Source organism: Oryctolagus cuniculus, chromosome 6, assembly GCF_051225735.1.
Source record: "Oryctolagus cuniculus isolate XC-2025 breed Fujian yellow rabbit chromosome 6, ASM5122573v1, whole genome shotgun sequence".
In the NCBI taxonomy this organism is placed as follows: domain Eukaryota; kingdom Metazoa; phylum Chordata; class Mammalia; order Lagomorpha; family Leporidae; genus Oryctolagus; species Oryctolagus cuniculus.
The window spans coordinates 24221831-24242332 of NC_142872.1; the positions used below are offsets into that span (position 1 = coordinate 24221831).

The following is a 20502-nucleotide window of genomic DNA, read 5'->3' on the forward strand; positions in this document are numbered from 1 at the left end:
CAGCTACAGGGGCCCAAGGACCCAGGCCATAGCAGAGAGCTGGATTGGAAGTGGAGCAGCCAGGACTTGGACTGGCGTTCATATGGGATGCCAGCACTGCAGGCGGTGACTTTACTCGCTATATCACAATGCTGGCCCCACACTGATTTTCAAATAAATAAATCTTTAAAAGTAAAATAGGGACTGGAGCTGTGGCTCAGTGGGTTGAAGCCAGAGCTCTCCCATATGGGTGCCAGTTGGAGTCCTGGCTACTCTGCTTCCAATGCAGCTCCCTGTTAATGTGCCTGGGAAAGCAACACATGATGGCCTAAGTGCTTGGGCCCCTGCACCCATGTTGGAGACCTGGGAGAAGCTCCTGGCTCCTGGTTTCAGCCTAGTCCAGCTCTGGCTGTTGAGGCCATTTGGGGAGTGAAGCAGCAGATGGAAGATTTCTCTCTCTGTCTTTCCTTCTCTCTCTGTAACTATGCCTTTCAAATAAATGAATAACTAATCAACTAAATAAATTAATTAAAATAAAATGTTTGGAGGATGGGAGTTTTGTCTGGTCAGTTAGCCTGTGTCCGTTATCATGAGTTCGAGTCCTGGCTCTGACTCCTCTCTGTCCTCCGGCTAACACAGACCCTGGGAGACAGTGGTGTTGGCTCCTGCAGCTGAGTCCCTGCCACCACATGGCAGGCCTACATTGAGTTCCAGCCCCAGAATTTTTGGGCATTTAGGTAGTGAACCAACAGTTAAGAACCTTTTATCTCCCTGTCTCCTTCTGTCTTTCTGCTGCTCAAATTAAAAAAAAAATTGGGGGGTTGTTTCCCAATCTTTCCTGCCCTTCCAACATCTAAAAAAATGTGTAACACATACATTTTAATAAAAATCTTTATTAATAGGAATGCTTAGATTTTCTGTCTGATAAAACATGCTGTAAATGTAAGACAGGATGGATTTGTTTCTAGACATCTATTTTTATTTATTGTAGCTTAGTCCTCTTTTGTCCATTGATTTTTCTTACTAATATTTTACACATTTATGATGGACACATAGTAATAATGTAAAGTTCCAGCAAATGCATCGGGTAACCCCTACCACCATCAGGATGTCACAGTCAATTCCATCACCTTGCAAATCTCCTCTTGTTTTTGTAGTCTGCCTTTCCCTGTCCCTAGCTCTTAGTGACCACTCAGCTCTTTAGTGACTCTGTAGGTTTTACTGTTGCAGGGATTTCATAAAAATGGAATCGTGAAGTATGTACCCTCCAGGACCCATCTTCTTTCACATAATGCAGTACATCTGAGATTTATCTGTAGGTTGCATCTGTTAGGAGGTTTGATTTTATTCCCAAATAGTGCTCTGTCATATTCCGTTGGTTGATTTTCCTGTTGAGGAACATTTGGATTGATTTTAGTCTTTGCCATTTTTAAGTAGAAGCACTGTAAGCATTTGTATAGAAGTTTTTTAGTGAGCTTACTTTTGTTTTACTTGCATAAGTACCTGGGAGTGGAATTTCTGGGTTGCATGGTGAGAAGTTTGACTTCATCACCACATGCTGAAATGTTTCTCAAAGTGGCTGTACTGTTTTGCATTCCCACCTGCAGTGTTTGAGAGTTCAGCGGTTTCACATCTTTACTAGTATTTTACTCTTGTAATGTTGAGATTTTTAAGTGTGTGCTGCTATTTCTTTTGTTTGATTTCATCTTTCCTAGTAAATAATGAGGGACATCACTTCATATACTTATTTGACATTTCCTCTTGTGTTCTAGCTGCCAAAGAGCACATCATATGCTTGAGTAGTTTTTGGATTTTTTGTTCAAGTACATTTTTTGTTTTTTTGTTCAAGGACACCTTTTATCCTTTTATGTTATAAAATCATTTTTGTAAAATGGAAATGAAATATCAAAGTTTGATGAATACAAAATAACCTCTAGTAAGAATATATTTTAAATTTAAATTATGCTCTATAATTGTATAACCTGTTTTTTTCTGCCAATTTCCCTGTACTTATGTTTTTTCAAAAACTTTGAGTTTTAACAGTTTAAATGCATTTTACCACAATTTGTAATGTCTTGTATACAGTTCTTTACACTTGACAAGATTTCTGAAAAGTAGAGTTGTAGAAATGGTGTTACATGATCCAGAATTTAACTGTTTAGAAAAATCTTTTTACATGATAACATATGGCATATCAAAAAGGTATTGCCAATTTGTGTTGTTGCCTGTTTCGTTTCAGTCTTTAATTTTGTGTAATTGTTGTGAATATAATATGCTAAACATTGTTTATTTGTCATCAGTCTTTTAATCTAGAATAAAAATTGTAAGCCATGTTATCCATTTTCTTTCTTTATAATTATTTGGAATGAGCTCCTTATACATATATATAGCTTCACTAGTCTTCATGTGCCACTTAGTCTGTAGTATGTGTATTGCCTTTGGTTGTTTTTCTTTGGTATAAAAAGATCTTGCTGCCAAGAATTTTCTGGGATTAACTTATAGTGCCTGGTGATTTCCAAAGGTTTTCATTTTGTTTCTGTTAGTGATCTTGATTGTTGTGAAGAAAAAAATACTGTGGCTGATTTTTTTTTTTTATCTCTGCTTACTCTAAGACCCTACATGAAGTGATTTTTTTCTTTCAAGTATCTTTAAAATAATGTTTGTAAATAGACTGTCTTTTAATACCGTTTGTGTGTTTTCTCCGAAGGTGAAAGACGAATTCGTGTCCATACTTTGTGTTTGCCTGTGGTTTCTACATTGAATGAAGTCTTTCTTGGAGCTGATGTTCAAGCAATTTCAGGGTTATTGGCAAATATGGGTAAGAGTTGTTATCACCTGTTTTAAATATATATATATATATTTTTTTTTACAGGCAGAGTGGACAGTGAGAGAGGTAGAGACAGAGAGAAAGGTCTTCCTTTGCCGTTGGTTCACCCTCCAATGGCCGCCGCGGCTGGCACACCGCGCTGATCCGATGGCAGGAGCCAGGTGCTTCTCCTGGTCTCCCATGCGGGTGCAGGGCCCAAGGACTTGGGCCATCTTCCACTGCACTCCTGGGCCACAACAGAGAGCTGGACTGGAAGAGGGGCAACCAGGACTAGAACCCGGTGTGCCGGCGGCGTTAGGCGGAGGATTAGTCTATTGAGCCGTGGCGCCGGCTTAAATATTTTTTAAACAGTAACATTAGATAAATGCACATATTTTATTTTTCCTAAATAACTGGCTTTACACGTTTCAAAGTTTTGGGTCCTGTTTGTGCTTTTGAGAGACCATTTGAGGCCGGCGCCGCAGCTCACTAGGCTAATCCTCTGCCTGCGGCGCCGGCAAACCGGGTTCTAGTCCCGGTCGGGGCGCCGGATGCTGTCCCGGTTGCCCCTCTTCCAGGCCAGCTCTCTGCTGTGGCCCGGGAGTGCAGTGGAGAATGGCCCAAGTCCCTGGGCCCTGCACCCCATGGGAGACCAGGATAAGTACCTGGCTCCTGGCTTCGGATCAGCGCGGTGCACTGGCCACAGCGCGCCAGCCGCGGCGGCCATTGGAGGGTGAACCAACGGCAAAGGAAGACCTTTCTCTCTGTCTCTCTCTCTCTCTGTCACTGTCCACTCTGCCTGTAAAAAAAATTTAAAAAATTAAAAAAAAAGAGACCATTTGAGGGGGCTGGTGTTGTGGTGTATTGGGTAAAGCTGCCGCCTACAATGCCAGCAACCCATATGGTCACCCATGTCTGGCTCCGGCTCCCTGCTAATGGCCAGGGAGGAGCAGTGGAGGACGGTCCAGGTGTTTGGGCCCTTGCTACTTATGTGGGAGTTGGAAGGAAGCTCTTGGCTCCTGACTTGTGTGGCCCATCCCAGTCCATTGCATTGCAGCCATCTTGTCAGTGAACCAGTGCATGAAAGATCTCTCTCTCTGTCTCTCCTTCTCCGTAACTCTGCATTTCAAATAAATAAATCTTTAAAACATCATTCTGCTGGTCACTTTAAAAAAATTGAAAAATAAAATGTAAGAATGCAAGATACTATTTGAATGCAAAGATCTAAAGTTCCTTTTTTCCTGTATTGAAACAGTTTTATTGAGGATAAAATTATATACTGTGTGATGTCACCCATTGTAAATGAATGATTCTGTTGTTTGTAGTGTATTTCCAAACTGTGTAGCCATCACCGCAGTCTAGTTTTAGAACATTTCTTTCAACCGCAAAGAAGGGCTTCTTGCCCATTGTTAGTTACTGCGGCTCCCTCTTGCCTTCCTCACTGGCCATAACCAAACTGCTGTCTGTCTCTCTCTCTGCTTTGGACTTGAATAACCATATCTTAGTAATATTTGACATCAGTGCTTAATGGTTTTACCTTTTTTTTTTTTTTTAATCTCTAGCTTGAATTAAGAGAAAGATGATTAGGTTTGCTGTCATGGCATTTGGGATTGAAAAGCAATTTACTGCTACATGTATGAGGGAACTTCAGAAAGCTCATAGGAAAATGAAATTAAAAGAAATTTTTTGGTGCAGAAGCATTTTGAAATCCATGTGTAGTTTTTTCATAATACACCTGTTCATGAACTTTTTGAAGTGCCCGTCACGCTTGCTTTGTTTGCAGTCTTGGCCAGTTCATGTGAGCTATCAGAAGGCTTACTAATATCTTCACCTATTTGCTTCCATCTCAAATATGGTTGCCTTCTTGATTTCTTTAATCTGTTTTTCAAATCCATCATTTTTTTTTAAAAAGATGAAGGATGGACACAGAGCTGTCATCTACAGTTCACTCCTCAAATGCCCGTGATGGCTGGGACTAGCCAGACCAAAGCCAGGAGCCAGGAACTCAGTGCAGGTCTTTCACCTGGGTGGCAGGGACCCAAGTACTTGAGTCCCCTGCCTACCAGGGTGCACATTAGCAGGAAATTGGATTTGGGAGCAGAGCCAGGACTTGAACCTGAGTACACTGATATGGGTTCTAGGTATTACGAGTGGATTCTTCACTGCTTCATCAAATACCTGACCCCAAATTCATTATTTTGATTTTTTAAAAAAATATTTTATTTATTTATTTGACAGGCAGAGTTACAGACAATGAGAGAGACAGAGAGAAAAGTCTTCCTTCCGTTGGTTCACCCCCCCAAATGGCCACAATGGCCGGAGCTGTGCTGATCTGAAGCCAGGAGCCAGGTGCCTCTTCCTGGTCTCCCATGTGAGTGCAGGAGCCCAAGCACTTGGGCCATCTTCTACTGCTATCCCAGTCCACAGCAGAGAGCTGGACTGGAAGAGGAGCATCCAGGACTAGAATTGGTGCTCATATGGGAGGCCGGCGCCTCAGGCAGAGGATTAACCAAGTGAGCCACGGTGCCGGCCCCCATTATTTTGATTCTTGCTATTTCTCTCCTTCAGGGAGAACTTTCAGAAGGTCCATTTGCTTCAAATAAAATATGCCTACAGCAGGGAGAGTTACCCATTTCCTTGAATTTACTACCTAGAACCTTTTCCTTGTAAGGAGCCTGGTGAAGCATCCACCAGAAGCTGGTGTTACATTTTGTTAAAAGTTGAGGACCAGGGTGGCGTGTGGCGTACAAAGTAGGTTAAGCCTCTGCCTGTGATGCTGGTATCCCATATGGGCACCCGTTGGAGTCCTGGCTGCTCCATGTCCGATCCAGCTCACTGCTAATGTACCTGGGAAAGCAGTGAAAGATGGCCCAAGTCCTTGAGCCCCTGAACCCATGTGGAGACCCTTAGGAAGCTCCGGATTCCTGGCCTCGGCCTGGCCCAGCCCCAGCCCCAACCTTTGCAACTTTTTGGGGAGTAAACCAGCGGGTAGGAGACCTGTCTCCCTGTAAGTCTGCTTTTCAAATAAATAAAACATAGTAGTTTTTTTTTTTTTTTTTTTTTAAAGTGCTTCTTGGCCTTTTGGCTAAGATCAGGTGTACAGAAAAGTTGAGGATGATGACTTGAGAAATTTGAGGATCACTGCCTGTATTGTTTCCTTCAGCACTAGTTTTTATAGCATGTGCTCATTGTTATCATTATTACTGTGGACAGCAATAACTATCTCTCAGGCACTGTTGGTGAATTTTTTAAAAATTATTTATTTATTTATTTGAAAGAGAGAAGGAGAGACACAGAGAGATTTTTTTTTTTTTTTTAAGGGAAAGGGTTTATTGGGGAACAACCTACAGACCGGAGTGAAGGGGCGGCGAAGGAAACAGAGAGAAAGAGAGTATAAGAGAGAAACAGAGAGGAGAGGAGCTAGCAAGGAGAGAAGATAGAGAAGAGGAGAGAGGAGAGCAGAGCCAAGAGCCCAGAGGAGGAGGCTAGAGAGAGGAACTGAGAGAGAGCAGGAGAGAAGGGGTAAGAGAGAGCACCTGGTCAGGAACAGGCCCTTTTAAAACTTTGCCTGAGGGCGGGCAGGGAAGCAGGAGCAGCCAGAATCCCATTAGGATGGGGGTGGAGCCTGGCTCAGGTAGCTGGGCCATTTGGCCACCTGGCTACAACTGCGCCAATTTCCTAACAAGCAGTCCATTCCAACCCGTCCAAAATGGATTTTCAGCCATGGCACGTCGACGATGCTCCAGATCTTCTTGAAGTGTCTTGATTTTATCGCGAACAATGCTGGACTTGTTAGCATAAAAACAGCATTTTTCCTTGTGCCATCTTCACTCTGCAGCATCGACCGATGCTAATGATCTTGGGTGGGCAGTTCCGAGCCAGTCACACAATCACTTGGATCCAAGTTTTCCTCCTGGAAGGCGGCATTCCTCCAATCTTAAAGGCACTCAAACCCCAAGGGTGCACTCGAGCCCCACGTTGGGCGCCAGTTGTCCCGTCCCGCAGGACAGCAACTGGGGCTGAGCACCTCCAAATTTGGAAAGCCGGGCCGGCGCCGCGGCTCACTAGGCTAATCCTCTGCCTAGCGGCGCCGGGACACCGGGTTCTAGTCCCGGTCGGGGCGCCGGATTCTGTCCCGGTTGCCCCTCTTCCAGGCCAGCTCTCTGCTGTGGCCAGGGAGTGCAGTGGAGGATGGCCCAGGTGCTTGGGCCCTGCACCCCATGGGAGACCAGGAAAAGCACCTGGCTCCTGCCATCGGATCAGCGCGGTGCGCCAGCCGCAGCGGCCATTGGAGGGTGAACCAATGGCAAAAGGAAGACCTTTCTCTCTGTCTCTCTCTCACACTGTCCACTCTGCCTGTCAAAAAATAAAAAAAATAATAATAAATAAAGTAAAATAAAATAAAATTTGGAAAGCCGATGTGTGGATGGAGGTCGTGGAGCGTTTGGTGGCTTGCAAAGAGTTCCGGAGATGTGCTTCGCGACCAGCAAAAATCCAGGACCCCAGAGCACTGGGGGACACTGGATTACCAATATGAGGCTATCCGAGTCATGGCACCAATGTTATATCTTAATGTTAGCTGTCGCAAAGCACACCGGACACTGGAGTAAGGGAAAGGGTTTATTGGGGAACACCCTACAGACCGGAGTGAAGGGGCAGCAAAGGAAAAAGAGAGAAAGAGAGTATAAGAGAGAAACAGAGAGGAGAGGAGCTAGCAAGGAGAGAAGATAGAGAAGAGGAGAGAGGAGAGCAGAGCCAAGAGCCCAGAGGAGGAGGCTAGAGAGAGGAACTGAGAGAGAGCAGGAGAGAAGGGGCAAGAGAGAAAGGAACCAAGAGCCAAGAGACCAGAGGAGGAGGCTAGAGAGAGGAACTGAAACAGAGCAGGAGAGTCAGGGCAAGAGAGTCAGAGAGAGATATTCTATCCACTGGTTCACTCCTCAATTGGCCGCAACAGCTGGAGCTGTGCCGATCTGAAGCCAGGATCCAGGAGCTTTTTTTTTTTTTTAAAGATTTATTTATTTTTACTTCAAAATCAGAGTTACACAGAGAAAGAAGGAGATGCAGAGAAAGAGAGAGAGAGAGAGAGGGAGAGAGGGGTCTTCATCCACTGGTTCACTCCCCAGTTGGCTGCAACGGCCAGAGCAGTGCTGATCCAAAGCCAGGAGCCGGGAGCTTCCTCCAGGTCTCCCATGCGGGTACAGGGGCCCAAGAATTTGGGTCATCTTCTGCTGCTTTTCCAGGCCACAGCAGAGAGCTGGATCAGAAATGGAGCAGCTGGGACTTGAATAGGCACCCATATGGGATGCCGACACTGTAGGTGGCGGCTTTACCCACTATGCCACAGCGCCGGCCCCTATTTGTGGATTTTTAAAATAATCTTTGGGGTGCGCACCAACACCGAGGTTAAGCTGCCTGCATCTCGTGTCGGAGTGCCGCATTGGAGCCCCAGCTCTTCTACTTCCAGTCCTGCCTCCTGCTAATGACAGAGCCATATTTAGTAGAGGTTGACTTAATTCTCCAGAGCGCGCTTTTAACTGCTGTACATTTTGGCTCATTGTACAGTAATAATTTAGAGAGCCTTAGTGCAATTAAAAGAAATCATCTCCTCTCGTAACAGTGGGGTGACCAAACTTCTGTGTTGTTTCTTTTGTCCCCGTCCCCATCTTGATTAGCTGTTGACAGATCCGTGACTGCAAGTCTGAGTGACGCTCGAGATGCTCTGGTGAACGCCGTCATTGACTCTCTCTCCGCCTACCGTGCCTCGGTCCTAAGTAACCAGCAGCCTGGACTCATGGTTCCTTTTTCTTTGCGACTCTTCCCACTTTTTGTGTTGGCTCTCCTTAAACAGGTAATCAGAACAGAAGGCAACAGTGCTGTGAAGCACCCACACTCGCGGTGCGATTACATCACTGTCATTACTTGGCAGGGAGTGTTGAGGTCTGTCTCACTGATTAGGAAACAGACACCAAGTAATAATTCACATTACAAAGTTCTGTACGCACTGTTTAAATCCCTTTTGGGGGATTAATTTCTTTTTTTTTTTTTTTAATTACAGAAATCATTCCAGACTGGGACAAATGCACGTCTTGATGAACGTATTTTTGCGATGTGTCAAGTGAAAAATCAACCTTTGGTTTACCTTATGCTCACAACACATCCCAGTTTGTATAGAGTCGACAATCTCTCAGATGAGGTAAGATTAATTACTGGTTTGGTAGCTTTTTTTTAAAAGATTTATTTATTTATTTGAAAGTCAGAGTTAACACAGAGAGAAGAGAGGCAGAGAGAGAGAGAGAGGTCTTCTGTCCAATGGTTCACTCCCCAGATGGCCACAACAGTCGGAGCTGTGCCGATCTGAAGCCAGGAGCTTCTTCTGGGTCTCCCACGCGGGTGCAGGGGCCTAAGCACTTGAGCCATCTTCCACTGCTTTCCCAGGCCATAGCAGAGAGCTGGATTGGAAGAGGAGCAGCCGGGAATAGAACTGGCGCCCATATGGGATGCCAGCGCTGCAGGCCAGGGTGTTAACCCGCTGCACCACAGCAGTGGCCCCTTCTTTTAGATTTATTTATTTACTTGAAAGGCAGAGTTAGAGAGAGGGAAGGAGATTTCCATCTACTGGTTCACTCCCCAAGTGACCACAATGGCCAAGGCTAAAGCCGAGAACTCTGAAACTCTATCCTGGTCTCCAACATGGGTGGCAGAGGCCCTAGTACTTTTGCTATCTTCAGCTGCTTTCCCAGGCACAGGATCTGAAATGGAGCAGCTGGGAATCAAACTGCTGCTCATGTGAGATGCTGGCATGGCAGCTTAACCCATCGTGCACCAACACCTGTCCCTAGTGGCTTTTTCTTCTTAAGATTTGTTACCTTAATTCTTTTTTTTTTTTTTTTTTTGGACAGGCAGAGTGGATAGTGAGAGAGAGAGACAGAGAGAAAGGTCTTCCTTTGCCTTTGGTTCACCCTCCAATGGCCGCCACGGCCAGTGCACTGTGGCTGGCGTACCGCGCTGATCTGATGGCAGGAGCCAGGTGCTTCTCCTGGTCTCCCATGTGGGTTGCAGGGCCCAAGGACTTGGGCCATCCTCCACTGCACTCCCTGGCCACAGCAGAGAGCTGGCCTGGAAGAGGGGCAACCGGGACAGAATCCGGTGCCCCGACCGGGACTAGAACCAGGTGTGCCGGCACCACAGGCGGAGGATTAGCCTAGTGAGCTGCGGCACCGGCCTACCTTAATTATTTTCAATCCAGTGCAGAAATAAAGAAGCATTTGTTATGTAAAGTTTTGGTTTTTTATTTCTCTGCTAGGTCTGTGTGAAGAAATTTTGGTTTAAGGAAGCTCCTGAAAATATGCTTTTATTTAAGTTTCCTGAGGTGAATCTCTAGAGCAGATGTAAGAAATGAGATTATCAAATTGATGAGAACAGCCTATTGTGTGTTTATTTAAACAAGTGAGTCTGAAAGCAGTATCCTGACGGTGAAATTACACTTGAACATCCTAAGTCAATGCTCAGTGTATCAGTGTCCTTGAATTTAAGAACAAGTATTGGGGCCAGTGCTGTGGTGTAGAGGGTACAGCTGCCACCTGCAGTGCCAGCATCCCATGCCTCTCCTCTATGACTTTCAAAAAAAAAAAAAAAAAAGTTATTTAGAAGTTTCTTGAAACTTAGAGTATCTTTGTTTAGATAGGTGATAAATAGTTCTTTGTGTTCTTTATGTTTAAACATAAATAATGATAATTTACTTTAAAAAGGCCAAGATTCTTGAAGGTAATGTTCATTTAATTTTGTTGTTATTGTTTAGTTGTGGTTCCATATTACCTGTATCTGAAAGGTTTGCTCTTGTACTTAATTCTCAGGGAGCCCTGAACATCAGTGATAGAACCATACCTCAGCCCCCTCTTCTTCAGCTTTCAGTGGAAAAGCTGAGCAGAGACGGAGCTTTCCTCATGGACGCAGGCTCGGTGAGTGCGCGGACTCCGGCTGACCCTTGTCGCTGCACCTAGTGTGTCTTTCAGCATTGGCTTCCTTCCACTCAGCATCTCTCTTCCTCAGCAGATGCCATACGCCTGAGCCTCTGCTCTTTATCTGTGTTCACCTTGTTTCATGCCCAGCGTAAAGTGGCTCATCGTGATGAATATTAGTAATTATCAGTTCCACTGAAGGCTGTGTGCGTTCACTGAATACACTTCTCCTTTGGATCTTCTGAAACATTCTCGGGGGTGAAGTTGAGTCTAACTGGTGTGCTCTCTCAAAATAATTTCATTCATGTCCTCAGGTACTGATGCTTTGGATTGGAAAAAATTGTGCACAGAGTTTTCTCACCCAGGTTCTAGGAGTTCAGAACTATGCATCAATTCCACAGATTATGGTAAGTCTCTTTTACTATGGTAATTAGTAGCTTTAAACTACAGTTCAGGGGCCTGGGTGTGGCAGGTAAAGCCGCTGCCTGCAATGCTGGCATCTCATAGGGGCACTAGTTTGTGTCCTGGCTGTTCCACTTCTGATCCAGATCCCTGATGATGGCCTGGGAAAAAGCAGTGGAGGATGGACCAAGTGTTTGGGCCCCTGCTACCCGTGTGGGAGACCTGGATGAAGCTCCTGGCTCCTGGCTTTGGTCTGGCCTTCTCTGGTCATTGCAGTCATTTAGAGAGTGAGCCAGTGCATGGAAGATGTCTTTTTCTGTCTCTCACTCCCTGTAACTCATTTTAAATAAGTCTTTAAAAAAATAAAAAGAAAGAAAAATGGTATCCTGGGTGCTGGTGTTGTGGCAAAACAGATTAAAACTGCCACCTGCAATGCAGGTATCCCATATGGTTCAAGTCCCTGGTGCTCCACTTCCGATACAGCTCCCTGCTCATATGTCTAGGAGAGCAGTGGAAAATGGTCCAAGTACTTGGGCTCCTGCCACCCACGTGGGAGACCTGGATGTCGTTCTAGCCTTCTAGCTTCAGCCTGGCCAACCCTAGCCATTGCCACTATTTGGAGTATGAACCGAACCAGGGGATGAAAGATCTCTCTTGCTCTCTCTCCCTCTCTATAACTGCATTTCAAATAAATTAACTTGTAACAAAAGAATAAAACAAATATTATTTTAATCATTGGAAAGAAAACAATGAGTTAATAACCAAAAGAATAGCTTATTACATGCAGCATTAGCATTGTTGCTTTTTTGCTTGTGTGTTTTTGGCAAATGGTTTCTTGTTCTTTGGCAGGATCTTTTAAATTGCTGTTTTGTAGTAAGAATTAAATTATTTTCCATGCTGGTGTGCCTTGCAAATAATCAATCAATTCTGTGTGTCATAGCAAATCGAAAAGATGAGCAGGAGGTTACTTAAGGTCAGGACTGGAGGCCAGTGCTTTAGCATAGCGGGTAAAGTGCTGCCCACAGTGTTGGCATCCCACATAGCACTGGTTCGAGTCCAGGCTGCTCCAATTCCAGTTCAGCTCTCTGCTAATGTGCCTGGGAAAGCAGTGAAAGATGGCCCAAGAGCTTGGCCCCCTGTACCCACATTGGAGACCCAGAAGAAGCTCCTGTCTCGATCAGGGCTCAGTCAACAGGAACTGTCACCTGTTTCTGTAATTGAGGTCTTATTTGAGCACAGTCATGCCTGTTTGCTTATGTATTGCTAGATCTACTCCAGTTTTTTTTTTTTTTTTTTTTAGATTTATTTATTTATTTGCAAGAGTTACAGAGAGAGGAGAGGCAGAGAGAGAGAGAGATCTTCTAACGCTGGTTCACTCCCCAATTGGCTGCAATGGCCGGAGCTGTGCCGATCCGAAGCCAGGAGCCAGGAGCTTTTCCAGGTCTCCCATGTGGGTGTAAGTGCCCAAGGACTTGTGCCATCTTCTACTGCTTTCCCAAGCCATAGCAGAGAGCTGGATCAGAAGAGGAGCAGCCGGGACTAGAACTTGCACCCATATGGGATGCCGGTGCTTCAGGCCAGGGCATTAACCCGCTGTGCCACAGCGCCGGCCCCTAGATCTACTTCAGTTTAACAACAGCAGAGTTAAGTATTTATGATGGAGATCAAATGACCTACGAGCTTTAAGTGTTGATTAGCTGGTCCTTTAAGAAGTTTGCCGAGGTGGGCATTTGGCCTAGTGGTTATGATACCTGATCCCATATTAGAGTACTTGGGTTTGATGCCCATTTACTGGCTTTTGAACCAGCTTCCTTTGATACGAACCCTGTGGAGCCAGGGGAGCACTGATGATGGCTCAGGTTGTTGGGTTCCTGCTACCTGTTTTGGAGACCTGGATTGACTTCTCAGCCACTGGCTTCAGCCTTGTTGCAGTCCTCGATACTGCACGCTTTCAGGGAGTGAACCAGCACATGGGATGCTTTCTCCTTCTGTCTCTAAGTTAAAAAAAAAAAAAAAAAAGAGGGGCCAGTGTTGTGGCATAGTTGAGTTCCTCATTCCACTGCAAACTTTTACAGCTGCTCCACTTCTGATCCATCTCTCTGCTAATGCGCTTGGGAAAGCAGCAGAAGATGGCCCACATCTTTGGGTCCCTGTCACCCACATGAGAGACCTGGAGGAAGCTCCAGGCTCCTGGTTTGGGCCTGGCTCAGCCTGGGCTATTACAGCCATCTGGGGAGTAAACCAGTTGATGGAAGATCTGTTTCTCTCTCTGTAACTCTGCCTTTCAAATAGATTAATTAATTAAAAAAAAATTTTTGCCTAGTCCTTTTTCTAGATTCTTAGAATGTTGTGGTCCCGGCCGGCGCCACAGCTCAGTAGGCTAATCCTCTGCCTGCGGCGCTGGCACCCTGAGTTCTAGTCCCGGTCGGGGTGCCGGATTCTGTCCTAGTTGCCCCTCTTCCAGGCCAGCTCTCTGCTGTGGCCCAGGAGTGCAGTGGAGGATGGCCCAAATGCTTGGGCCCTGCACCCCATGGGAGACCAGGAGAAGCACCTGGCTCCTGGCTTCGGATCAGCGCAGTGCGCTGGCCACAGCGGCCACTGGGGGATGAACCAACAGAAAAAGGAAGATTTTCTCTCTGTCTCTCTCTCTCACTGTCCACTCTGCCTGTCAAAAAAAAAAAAAAAAAAATGTTGTGGTCCCTAGCCAGCAGCAGTAGCATCACCTAGCAGTTGATTGGAAATGTAGAATTGTAGAATACTTCACAGATAATTGCCGATCAAGCAGATCACTCGTTGAATCATATACATGTTAAAAATGGAGAAGTACTATAGAGCATTCGTTAGATATGTACACTAAGTTGGATATAATTGGTTTTGTCTAACAGACAGACCTTCCAGAACTTGATACACCGGAATCTGCCAGAATAATAGCTTTCATCTCTTGGCTTAGAGATCAAAGACCATTCTTCCCAGTACTTTATGTAATAAGGTGAGTTAAATTTTTCATTTGTTTTTAGTGAAACAATTCTTTTGGCATTACAAGAATTTGTTTTGAATCACAGATATATAAGGACCTTAAAGTTGGTGGGAAATATACTTAAAAGATGTTTATTTTGGTGCAATATGTTTGAAATCCATACATAGTTTTTTCATAAGCTTTTTCAAGCTTCCTTGTATGTGTCCTCATGCTCATGCAAATCTTTTATAAGAATACACAACTAAAAATGGAAAAGAATCCTTCTCAATAAATGATACTGGGGCTGGCGTTGTGCTGCAGTTGATTGAGCTGCCTCTCGCATTGCCCACATCCCATATTGGAGTGCTGATTTAAATCGCAGCTGTTCGCTTCCAGGCCAGCTCTCTGCTACGTGCTCTTGTTACAGACATAGGGGGAGTGAACCAGCATGTGGACAATCTCTGCTGCTCTGACTTTCAAATAAATAAATACATCTTTAAAACAATAAATAAATGAACTAAATTATGTTTAATTATGTTTAGTAATTATTGCAATTACTAAACTTTTAGTGAACTTGGTAATAAAAAGCTTAACTGTTTATCCTCATTCCACTGCAAACTTTTCCTGCTAAACAACATGCACTTTACATAATCAACCAGATATTCCCACAGCAAGGCTCTAGAGGCAGATGTCTGGGTGGCGAATGTCACTGGTAGTATCACAGTAAGTCAAAGCTTGGTGACAAATCCATCGTCTCTTTTACTGTTACGTTTTATGTAATGTAAATAAATATTTTTGTCTTTTATTCCTCAGGGATGAGAGTCCAATGAAAGCAAACTTTCTTCAAAACATGGTAGAAGACAGAACAGAATCTGCATTGTCTTACTATGAATTCCTTTTGCATATACAGCAGCAAGTGAATAAATGAACAAATGAAGGAATATGACTTTGTTATTTCTAAGGAAAGTCACAATAATGCAAAATACCTGGGAATGTGTAATACCTTCCTTTTCTATAAGTTCGTGGACTGATGTGATAATTAAAATGTTCTCACTGTGATTTCAACAAACTATAGCAAATAAAGGACCACAGCAGAGAATCAAACATGCAACTCTGAAATACTGTATTTTTCAAAACAAAATATATCTACATATGATTGGATACCTTTTTTTCTTTGCTGCCAATTATGTTTGAGTTGTCATGGATGGAGATAAGACAATATTGCAGAGGCAAACTACATTTTGTAAAATAAAGACTTCTATGTCTACATGTATATTTCTCATTTTTTATTTTTCTGAATTTTTGGCTGCTACGTTTAAAACCTCACTACATAAGTGTTGCAGGGAAGTATCAAATTCATCGACAATGATCTTTTTAAAATAAAATTCAGAAGTAAATAGAATATAGAAAACTAGAATTTATTCCCCATCCATGTTTTCCTTTTTTTAAGGAAGGAAAAGGATCATCATGTAACTAAATCTAGAATAAACTAGCTAGCTTTAGAGGACTGCGAAGTAACGCATTCAAGCTTTAACGTCTGTCAGTATTCTCTTAAGAACAAAGTCACTTTGATTTGAAGTGAAAACGATAACTAGGCATTTTTCTAACTTGACAGAAGACGACTTGGACATACTTACTCTGCAGTGCAAAGAGTTTGAGCTGTCTTCATAATTGTACTGGGACTGGCAATGATAACAGGAAGATGAGAAACTTCATCTTGATCCTTTAACTGGGTTTTTATTTGATACATTTCCGATCTGTGTTGTATAATAAAAATGTTATTTTGGATGAAATGGAGATGAAAGAAGTTAAAGGTTTCACAGATGTATCAAATCAACTGTATCAGTAACGTTTTCCAATGGAGTTTAGCAATTAAATTGGATCCCACTTCTAAGATCCAAGAACACATATTTCTTATGACAGTAAAGCTTGAATGCTACTGTTTGATTTTGTGGGAATTGAGATTACATGATTCCATTATATTCAAGTTAAGAAAGAAGCTTGATTTTTGAACATACTTGTAAGACTGCTTTTTTGATTCAGCTAGAGAAATAGTCAAAACTATTGATTGAAATTTGTTTACAAGTAGGTAAATTATACATCTGTATATTTAAAGTGCTGTGATAATATCTTAAAGTTTGGCTCAGTTTTCACTGATTCATCTTATATGAACTTCTTAAAAGATATTCATAAGTAATACTTGATGAAAAGATCTTTTGTTTATATTAATGGGTTAGAAAATGTGTTTACAGTCTTACATGATCACCAATGAGATAGCAACTTTCAAGTTTACATCACTGTGAGCTGACTTGAGCTGAGGTGTTTGGGGTAGGGAAGAAGCGGGTCCTGCTGAAGCGCACAGCTGCCTGCGGCTGAGTCCGTGTGACCGTTCTATGAAATACCGTCGCGTAAGCAGTGTTAAGGTGGGCTGCAGTGTGCAAGCGGCGCATTGAGCTCGAAGTTTTCTTGAAAGATGCTTTGTTTATTGAGAAGCAGTTTTCAGATGGTAGCAAACTGAAATAAATTTTTATTTTCCCTTCTTCTAAAGAGTCATTGTATCCTGATGTTTCTCAAAATAACCCAAATTTTCCTCAAACTAATTTTAAATGATATTTGTGGGTCCTTTCTTAGCAGTTTTAAAGAAATCTTCTAGAGGGAGATGTGTGTGCTTTTAAGGATAACCTTCCTTGTGCCTCACGACATCCCTGAGTGGGTATGACTTGTTATTGCTACTTGCATTGCGAGCGTAATTCACAAAATTACTTTGGAAATTTATTTTAGATATTACATAACATGTGCAATCCAGAATAATTTTATAACAGGTCATAAAAAAACATACTTTTAGTTAGGATTCACAATATTTGTTCTCCAATTAATGAGAGAACCAATGAGTCTCTTGGGGATATTGATATAAAGCAATTATTTTTTGCAATATTGAATGTGTTTTTTAGTTTGATTTTTTTCTTTCCAGTAGGGCACTACTTTCCATCAACTTATTACTTTTTGATGTAAAGCAACTAATATTTACACTATGCCATATTTTTTTTATTGTAGTTGTAAATTATGAAAGATCCTTGAATTTTCTACAGATCTACAACTACTAATGTGACAGACAAGGGCAATCTTGGTATTTAAATCTGAGCATGGCAGTTCTACCATAAAAAGTACTATATTTTTCTAATTTCTAGAATTTTTAAAATGACATTTCTGTAAGTCTGACATACTAATATTCACTTGAGCAGTACTGTTTATTTCAGTTTGCATATATTTTCATTGTTTTCAATTTAATGTAATGTATTGAGTCTAATAGACTGTTTTGCAATAATTAGAATAAAAGATTTCTTCTAATCAAAGATGCATAACAGCTATTATCTAGGGGACCACCAAATGTGATTTTAAGATTTTGTTAACTCTAATCCTTACATAGAAATTTTAATTTTGTAAAGTAGTGTACAATATTGTAACATTAAATTCTCGTTCTCAGATTTGAATATGTATTGATCTTCCATGTGCTGTGTTAAGTCTTGCCTCTCGGAAATGTTAGACAAGATTCGTCTTCCTTTTTACAGTTTGTAATTTTCACTGTTTTATTCCTGTAAAAAAAAAAAAAGTCATTTGTAACCCATGCAAACAATCGTTTGATCTGTGCTAACTTATCAGTTTGGCTATTCAATAAAGTTAATTAAAAGAGCTTGCAGACAGTGACTTGTTATTTAAAGTAATACGAACTACTTGCCGTGCTATGCCTCCAGTGGAGTTCATGGAGACCGTTGCTGAGAGCTCTTTGTCTCCTCAGTGGATGTCTGGAGCCTCATGAGCCAAGTGCTTGGTGCTCATTCCACAAGGATAAGAGGATTTGAAATTCCAGACTGAAGGTTATTTTTTCCTTAGATTTATCTTTATTTATTTGAGAGACAGAGTTACAGAGAGAGGTCGAGACAGAGAGAGAGAGGTCGTCCATCTGCTGATTCACTCCCCAAATGGCTGCAACGACCAGAGCTGAGCCTGTCTGAAGCCAGCAGCCAGGAGCTTCTTCTGGGTCTCCATGTGGGTGCAGGGGCCCAAGGACTTGGGCCATCTTCTACTGCTTTCCCTGGTCACAGCAGAGATCCGGATCAGAAGTGGAGCAGTGGGGACTAGAACCTGTACCCATATGGGATGCCTGCGCTGCAGGTGGTAGCTTTAACCAACTGTGCCACAGTAGAGGTTAGACCCGTGAAGGTTATTTTTTCCCTCTGCATTATTAAGATAGTTTGTCATTGTCTTTGGGCCTTTTGTTACTGATAAGAATAAAAATAATCTCTGTTGGCTTGTAAAACTTCTCTTTTATCCTTCCCGTTCTGTTGCTTTTTTTTTTTTTTTTTTTGGACAGGCAGAGTGGACAGTGAGAGAGAGACAGAGAAAGGTCTTCCTTTTCTGTTGGTTCATCCCAAAATGGCGGCTGTGGCTGGTGCGCTGCAGCTGGCGCACCTCGCTGATCCGAAGCCAGGAGCCAGGTGCTTCTTCTGGTCTCCCATGGGGTGCAGGGCCCAAGGACTTGGGCCATCCTCCACTGCACTCCCGGGCCACATCGTTCTGTTGCTTTTATTACTTGGAATTTACTGTTTTTTCCTGCTAATCATTCAGATCACACTTTATTGATTTTTGTTTCTGAAGTTTATCTGAAAGGTTGAGTGCTGGAGAGATCTGTGTGCTGGTTTACTCTCCCAATTCCCACACAGCCAGGGCAGGCTCTGGCAGGAGGCAGGAACCCAGCACTGCATGCAGTCTCCCACATGCGTGGCAGGGACTCAAGTCCTTGAGCTTCATCTGCCTCCATGGGTGTGTATGACCAGGAAGCCAGATGGGAAGCATGACTGGGACTCAAGCCCAGGCACTCCAGTGTGGGACGCACATGTGCAAAGCGGCCACTTAACCTCTTGTGCCACAAGGCCTGTCCCCACAGTGCACATTAATTTGAAGATTCTGGTCAATCTTCTCTTCTGGAAAATTGCCAGGCATTTTGTTTTCTTTGCTTACCTATATTCCCTCTGTGAGCCCTAGAGTTCCTGTTGGAGGAGTGTTTTCGCTAATTTCTTCTTGACCATGTCCAGACAAGTTTGATCCTAGCTACTGTATTTTATATTTGTATGACTAATGTTAATAAATTTTATCTATTTGAGATGCAGACAGAACTTCATTCTCTGGCCCATTTCCCAAATTACTGCATGACTACACTTTTTATTTCCAAGATTGATTTTTTTTATATCCAGATGTTTCTGATTCATTTCTGTTTTTGTTCAGTAGATTAATTTCATGAATAAAATTATTTGGGGGAGGGAGTGTTTGGCCTAACGGTTAGGCTGCTTGTTAAGATGGCTACATCCCACACTGGAGTTCCTGGGTTTAGTATCCACCTCTGGCTCCTGACTCCTCACCTCAGCTTCCTGCTAATGTGCACCCGGGAGGCAGCAGTGATGGTGCAGGTCACTGGGATCCTGCCACCCACGTGGGAGACCTCAAGTGAGTTCTCCAGTACCAGTTGCAGCCTTGGTTCAGCCCTGGCTACTGCAGGCATTTGGGGAGTGAACCAGGAGACAGATGAGCGCTCTCTGCCTCTCAAATAAATAAAAAATACAAATTTGCTTTATTTCTGAGCATCTCAAACATACTTTTTTTTTTAATTTATTTATTTGAAAGGCAGAGATAGAGAACGCTTCCATCTGGTGGTTCACTCCCCAAATGGCTGTAATGGCTAGTGCTAGGCTGATCCAAAGCCAGAAGCCAGGAGCTTCTTCTGGGTCTCCCACGTGGGTACAGGGGCCAAGGACTTAGACCATCTTCCACTGCTTTCCCAGGCGCATTAGCAGGGAGCTGGATCGGAAGTAGAGCACCAAGGACTCCAACTGGCACCCATGAGAGACGCTGGCGCCGCAGGCTGCTGTTCTACTCGCTGTGCCACAGCGCCCCAGTGGACACATTTTAAAACTACAAGATGAGTACTTCCTCGTGTGAATTCCTATGTCAGCTTTTAATTCAAATGGAAGAATTTAACTGTGTATCTTCATGCTTGTTGAAATTGGGATTTTAGGGTCCTTTGAAGGAAAGGATTTTGCTTTCTTCGATTTTCGCTCACCTTGTCTGAGGCTGCAAAGCCAGCGCAGGCCTGTGCTGGAGATCCGCATCTTCAGGCTGCCCTGCAGAGCTGGGAAGGCAGAGAGCTGCCACGGGCCCGGAACATACTAAATGCCTCTTCTTACTCTTCATAGAAACTGGACAACCTTAAAATATGCACACCCAAATTGGCACTATTTCATTTGTATAATGAAAATCACAGCCTGCCTGTTGCTTTTCTGCAGTTTGGATTGGGATGAAAAAGGTAGAGTCAGAGCCGAAGTGAACCCGGGAAAAGACCGAAGTAT

General features: G+C 43.3%; 1 protein-coding gene across 4 annotated transcripts in view; it reads left to right on the forward strand.

Annotated features, from left to right (window-relative positions):
• SEC24A (SEC24 homolog A, COPII component) overlaps positions 1–17795 on the forward strand; it is a 93598-nt gene extending 75803 nt beyond the window's left edge. For all 4 annotated transcript variants that reach the window (XM_070076102.2, XM_002710215.6, XM_051844220.3 and 1 more), the window contains exons 17-23: positions 2687–2797; positions 8458–8633; positions 8841–8978; positions 10639–10743; positions 11058–11150; positions 14031–14134; positions 14915–17795. In XM_070076102.2, the coding sequence (XP_069932203.2) occupies positions 2687–2797; positions 8458–8633; positions 8841–8978; positions 10639–10743; positions 11058–11150; positions 14031–14134; positions 14915–15029 (842 nt within the window). In that variant the 3' untranslated portion in view covers positions 15030–17795. The remainder of the gene's footprint in view (positions 1–2686; positions 2798–8457; positions 8634–8840; positions 8979–10638; positions 10744–11057; positions 11151–14030; positions 14135–14914) is intronic.
• The last annotated feature ends 2707 nt before the right edge of the window (positions 17796–20502 follow it).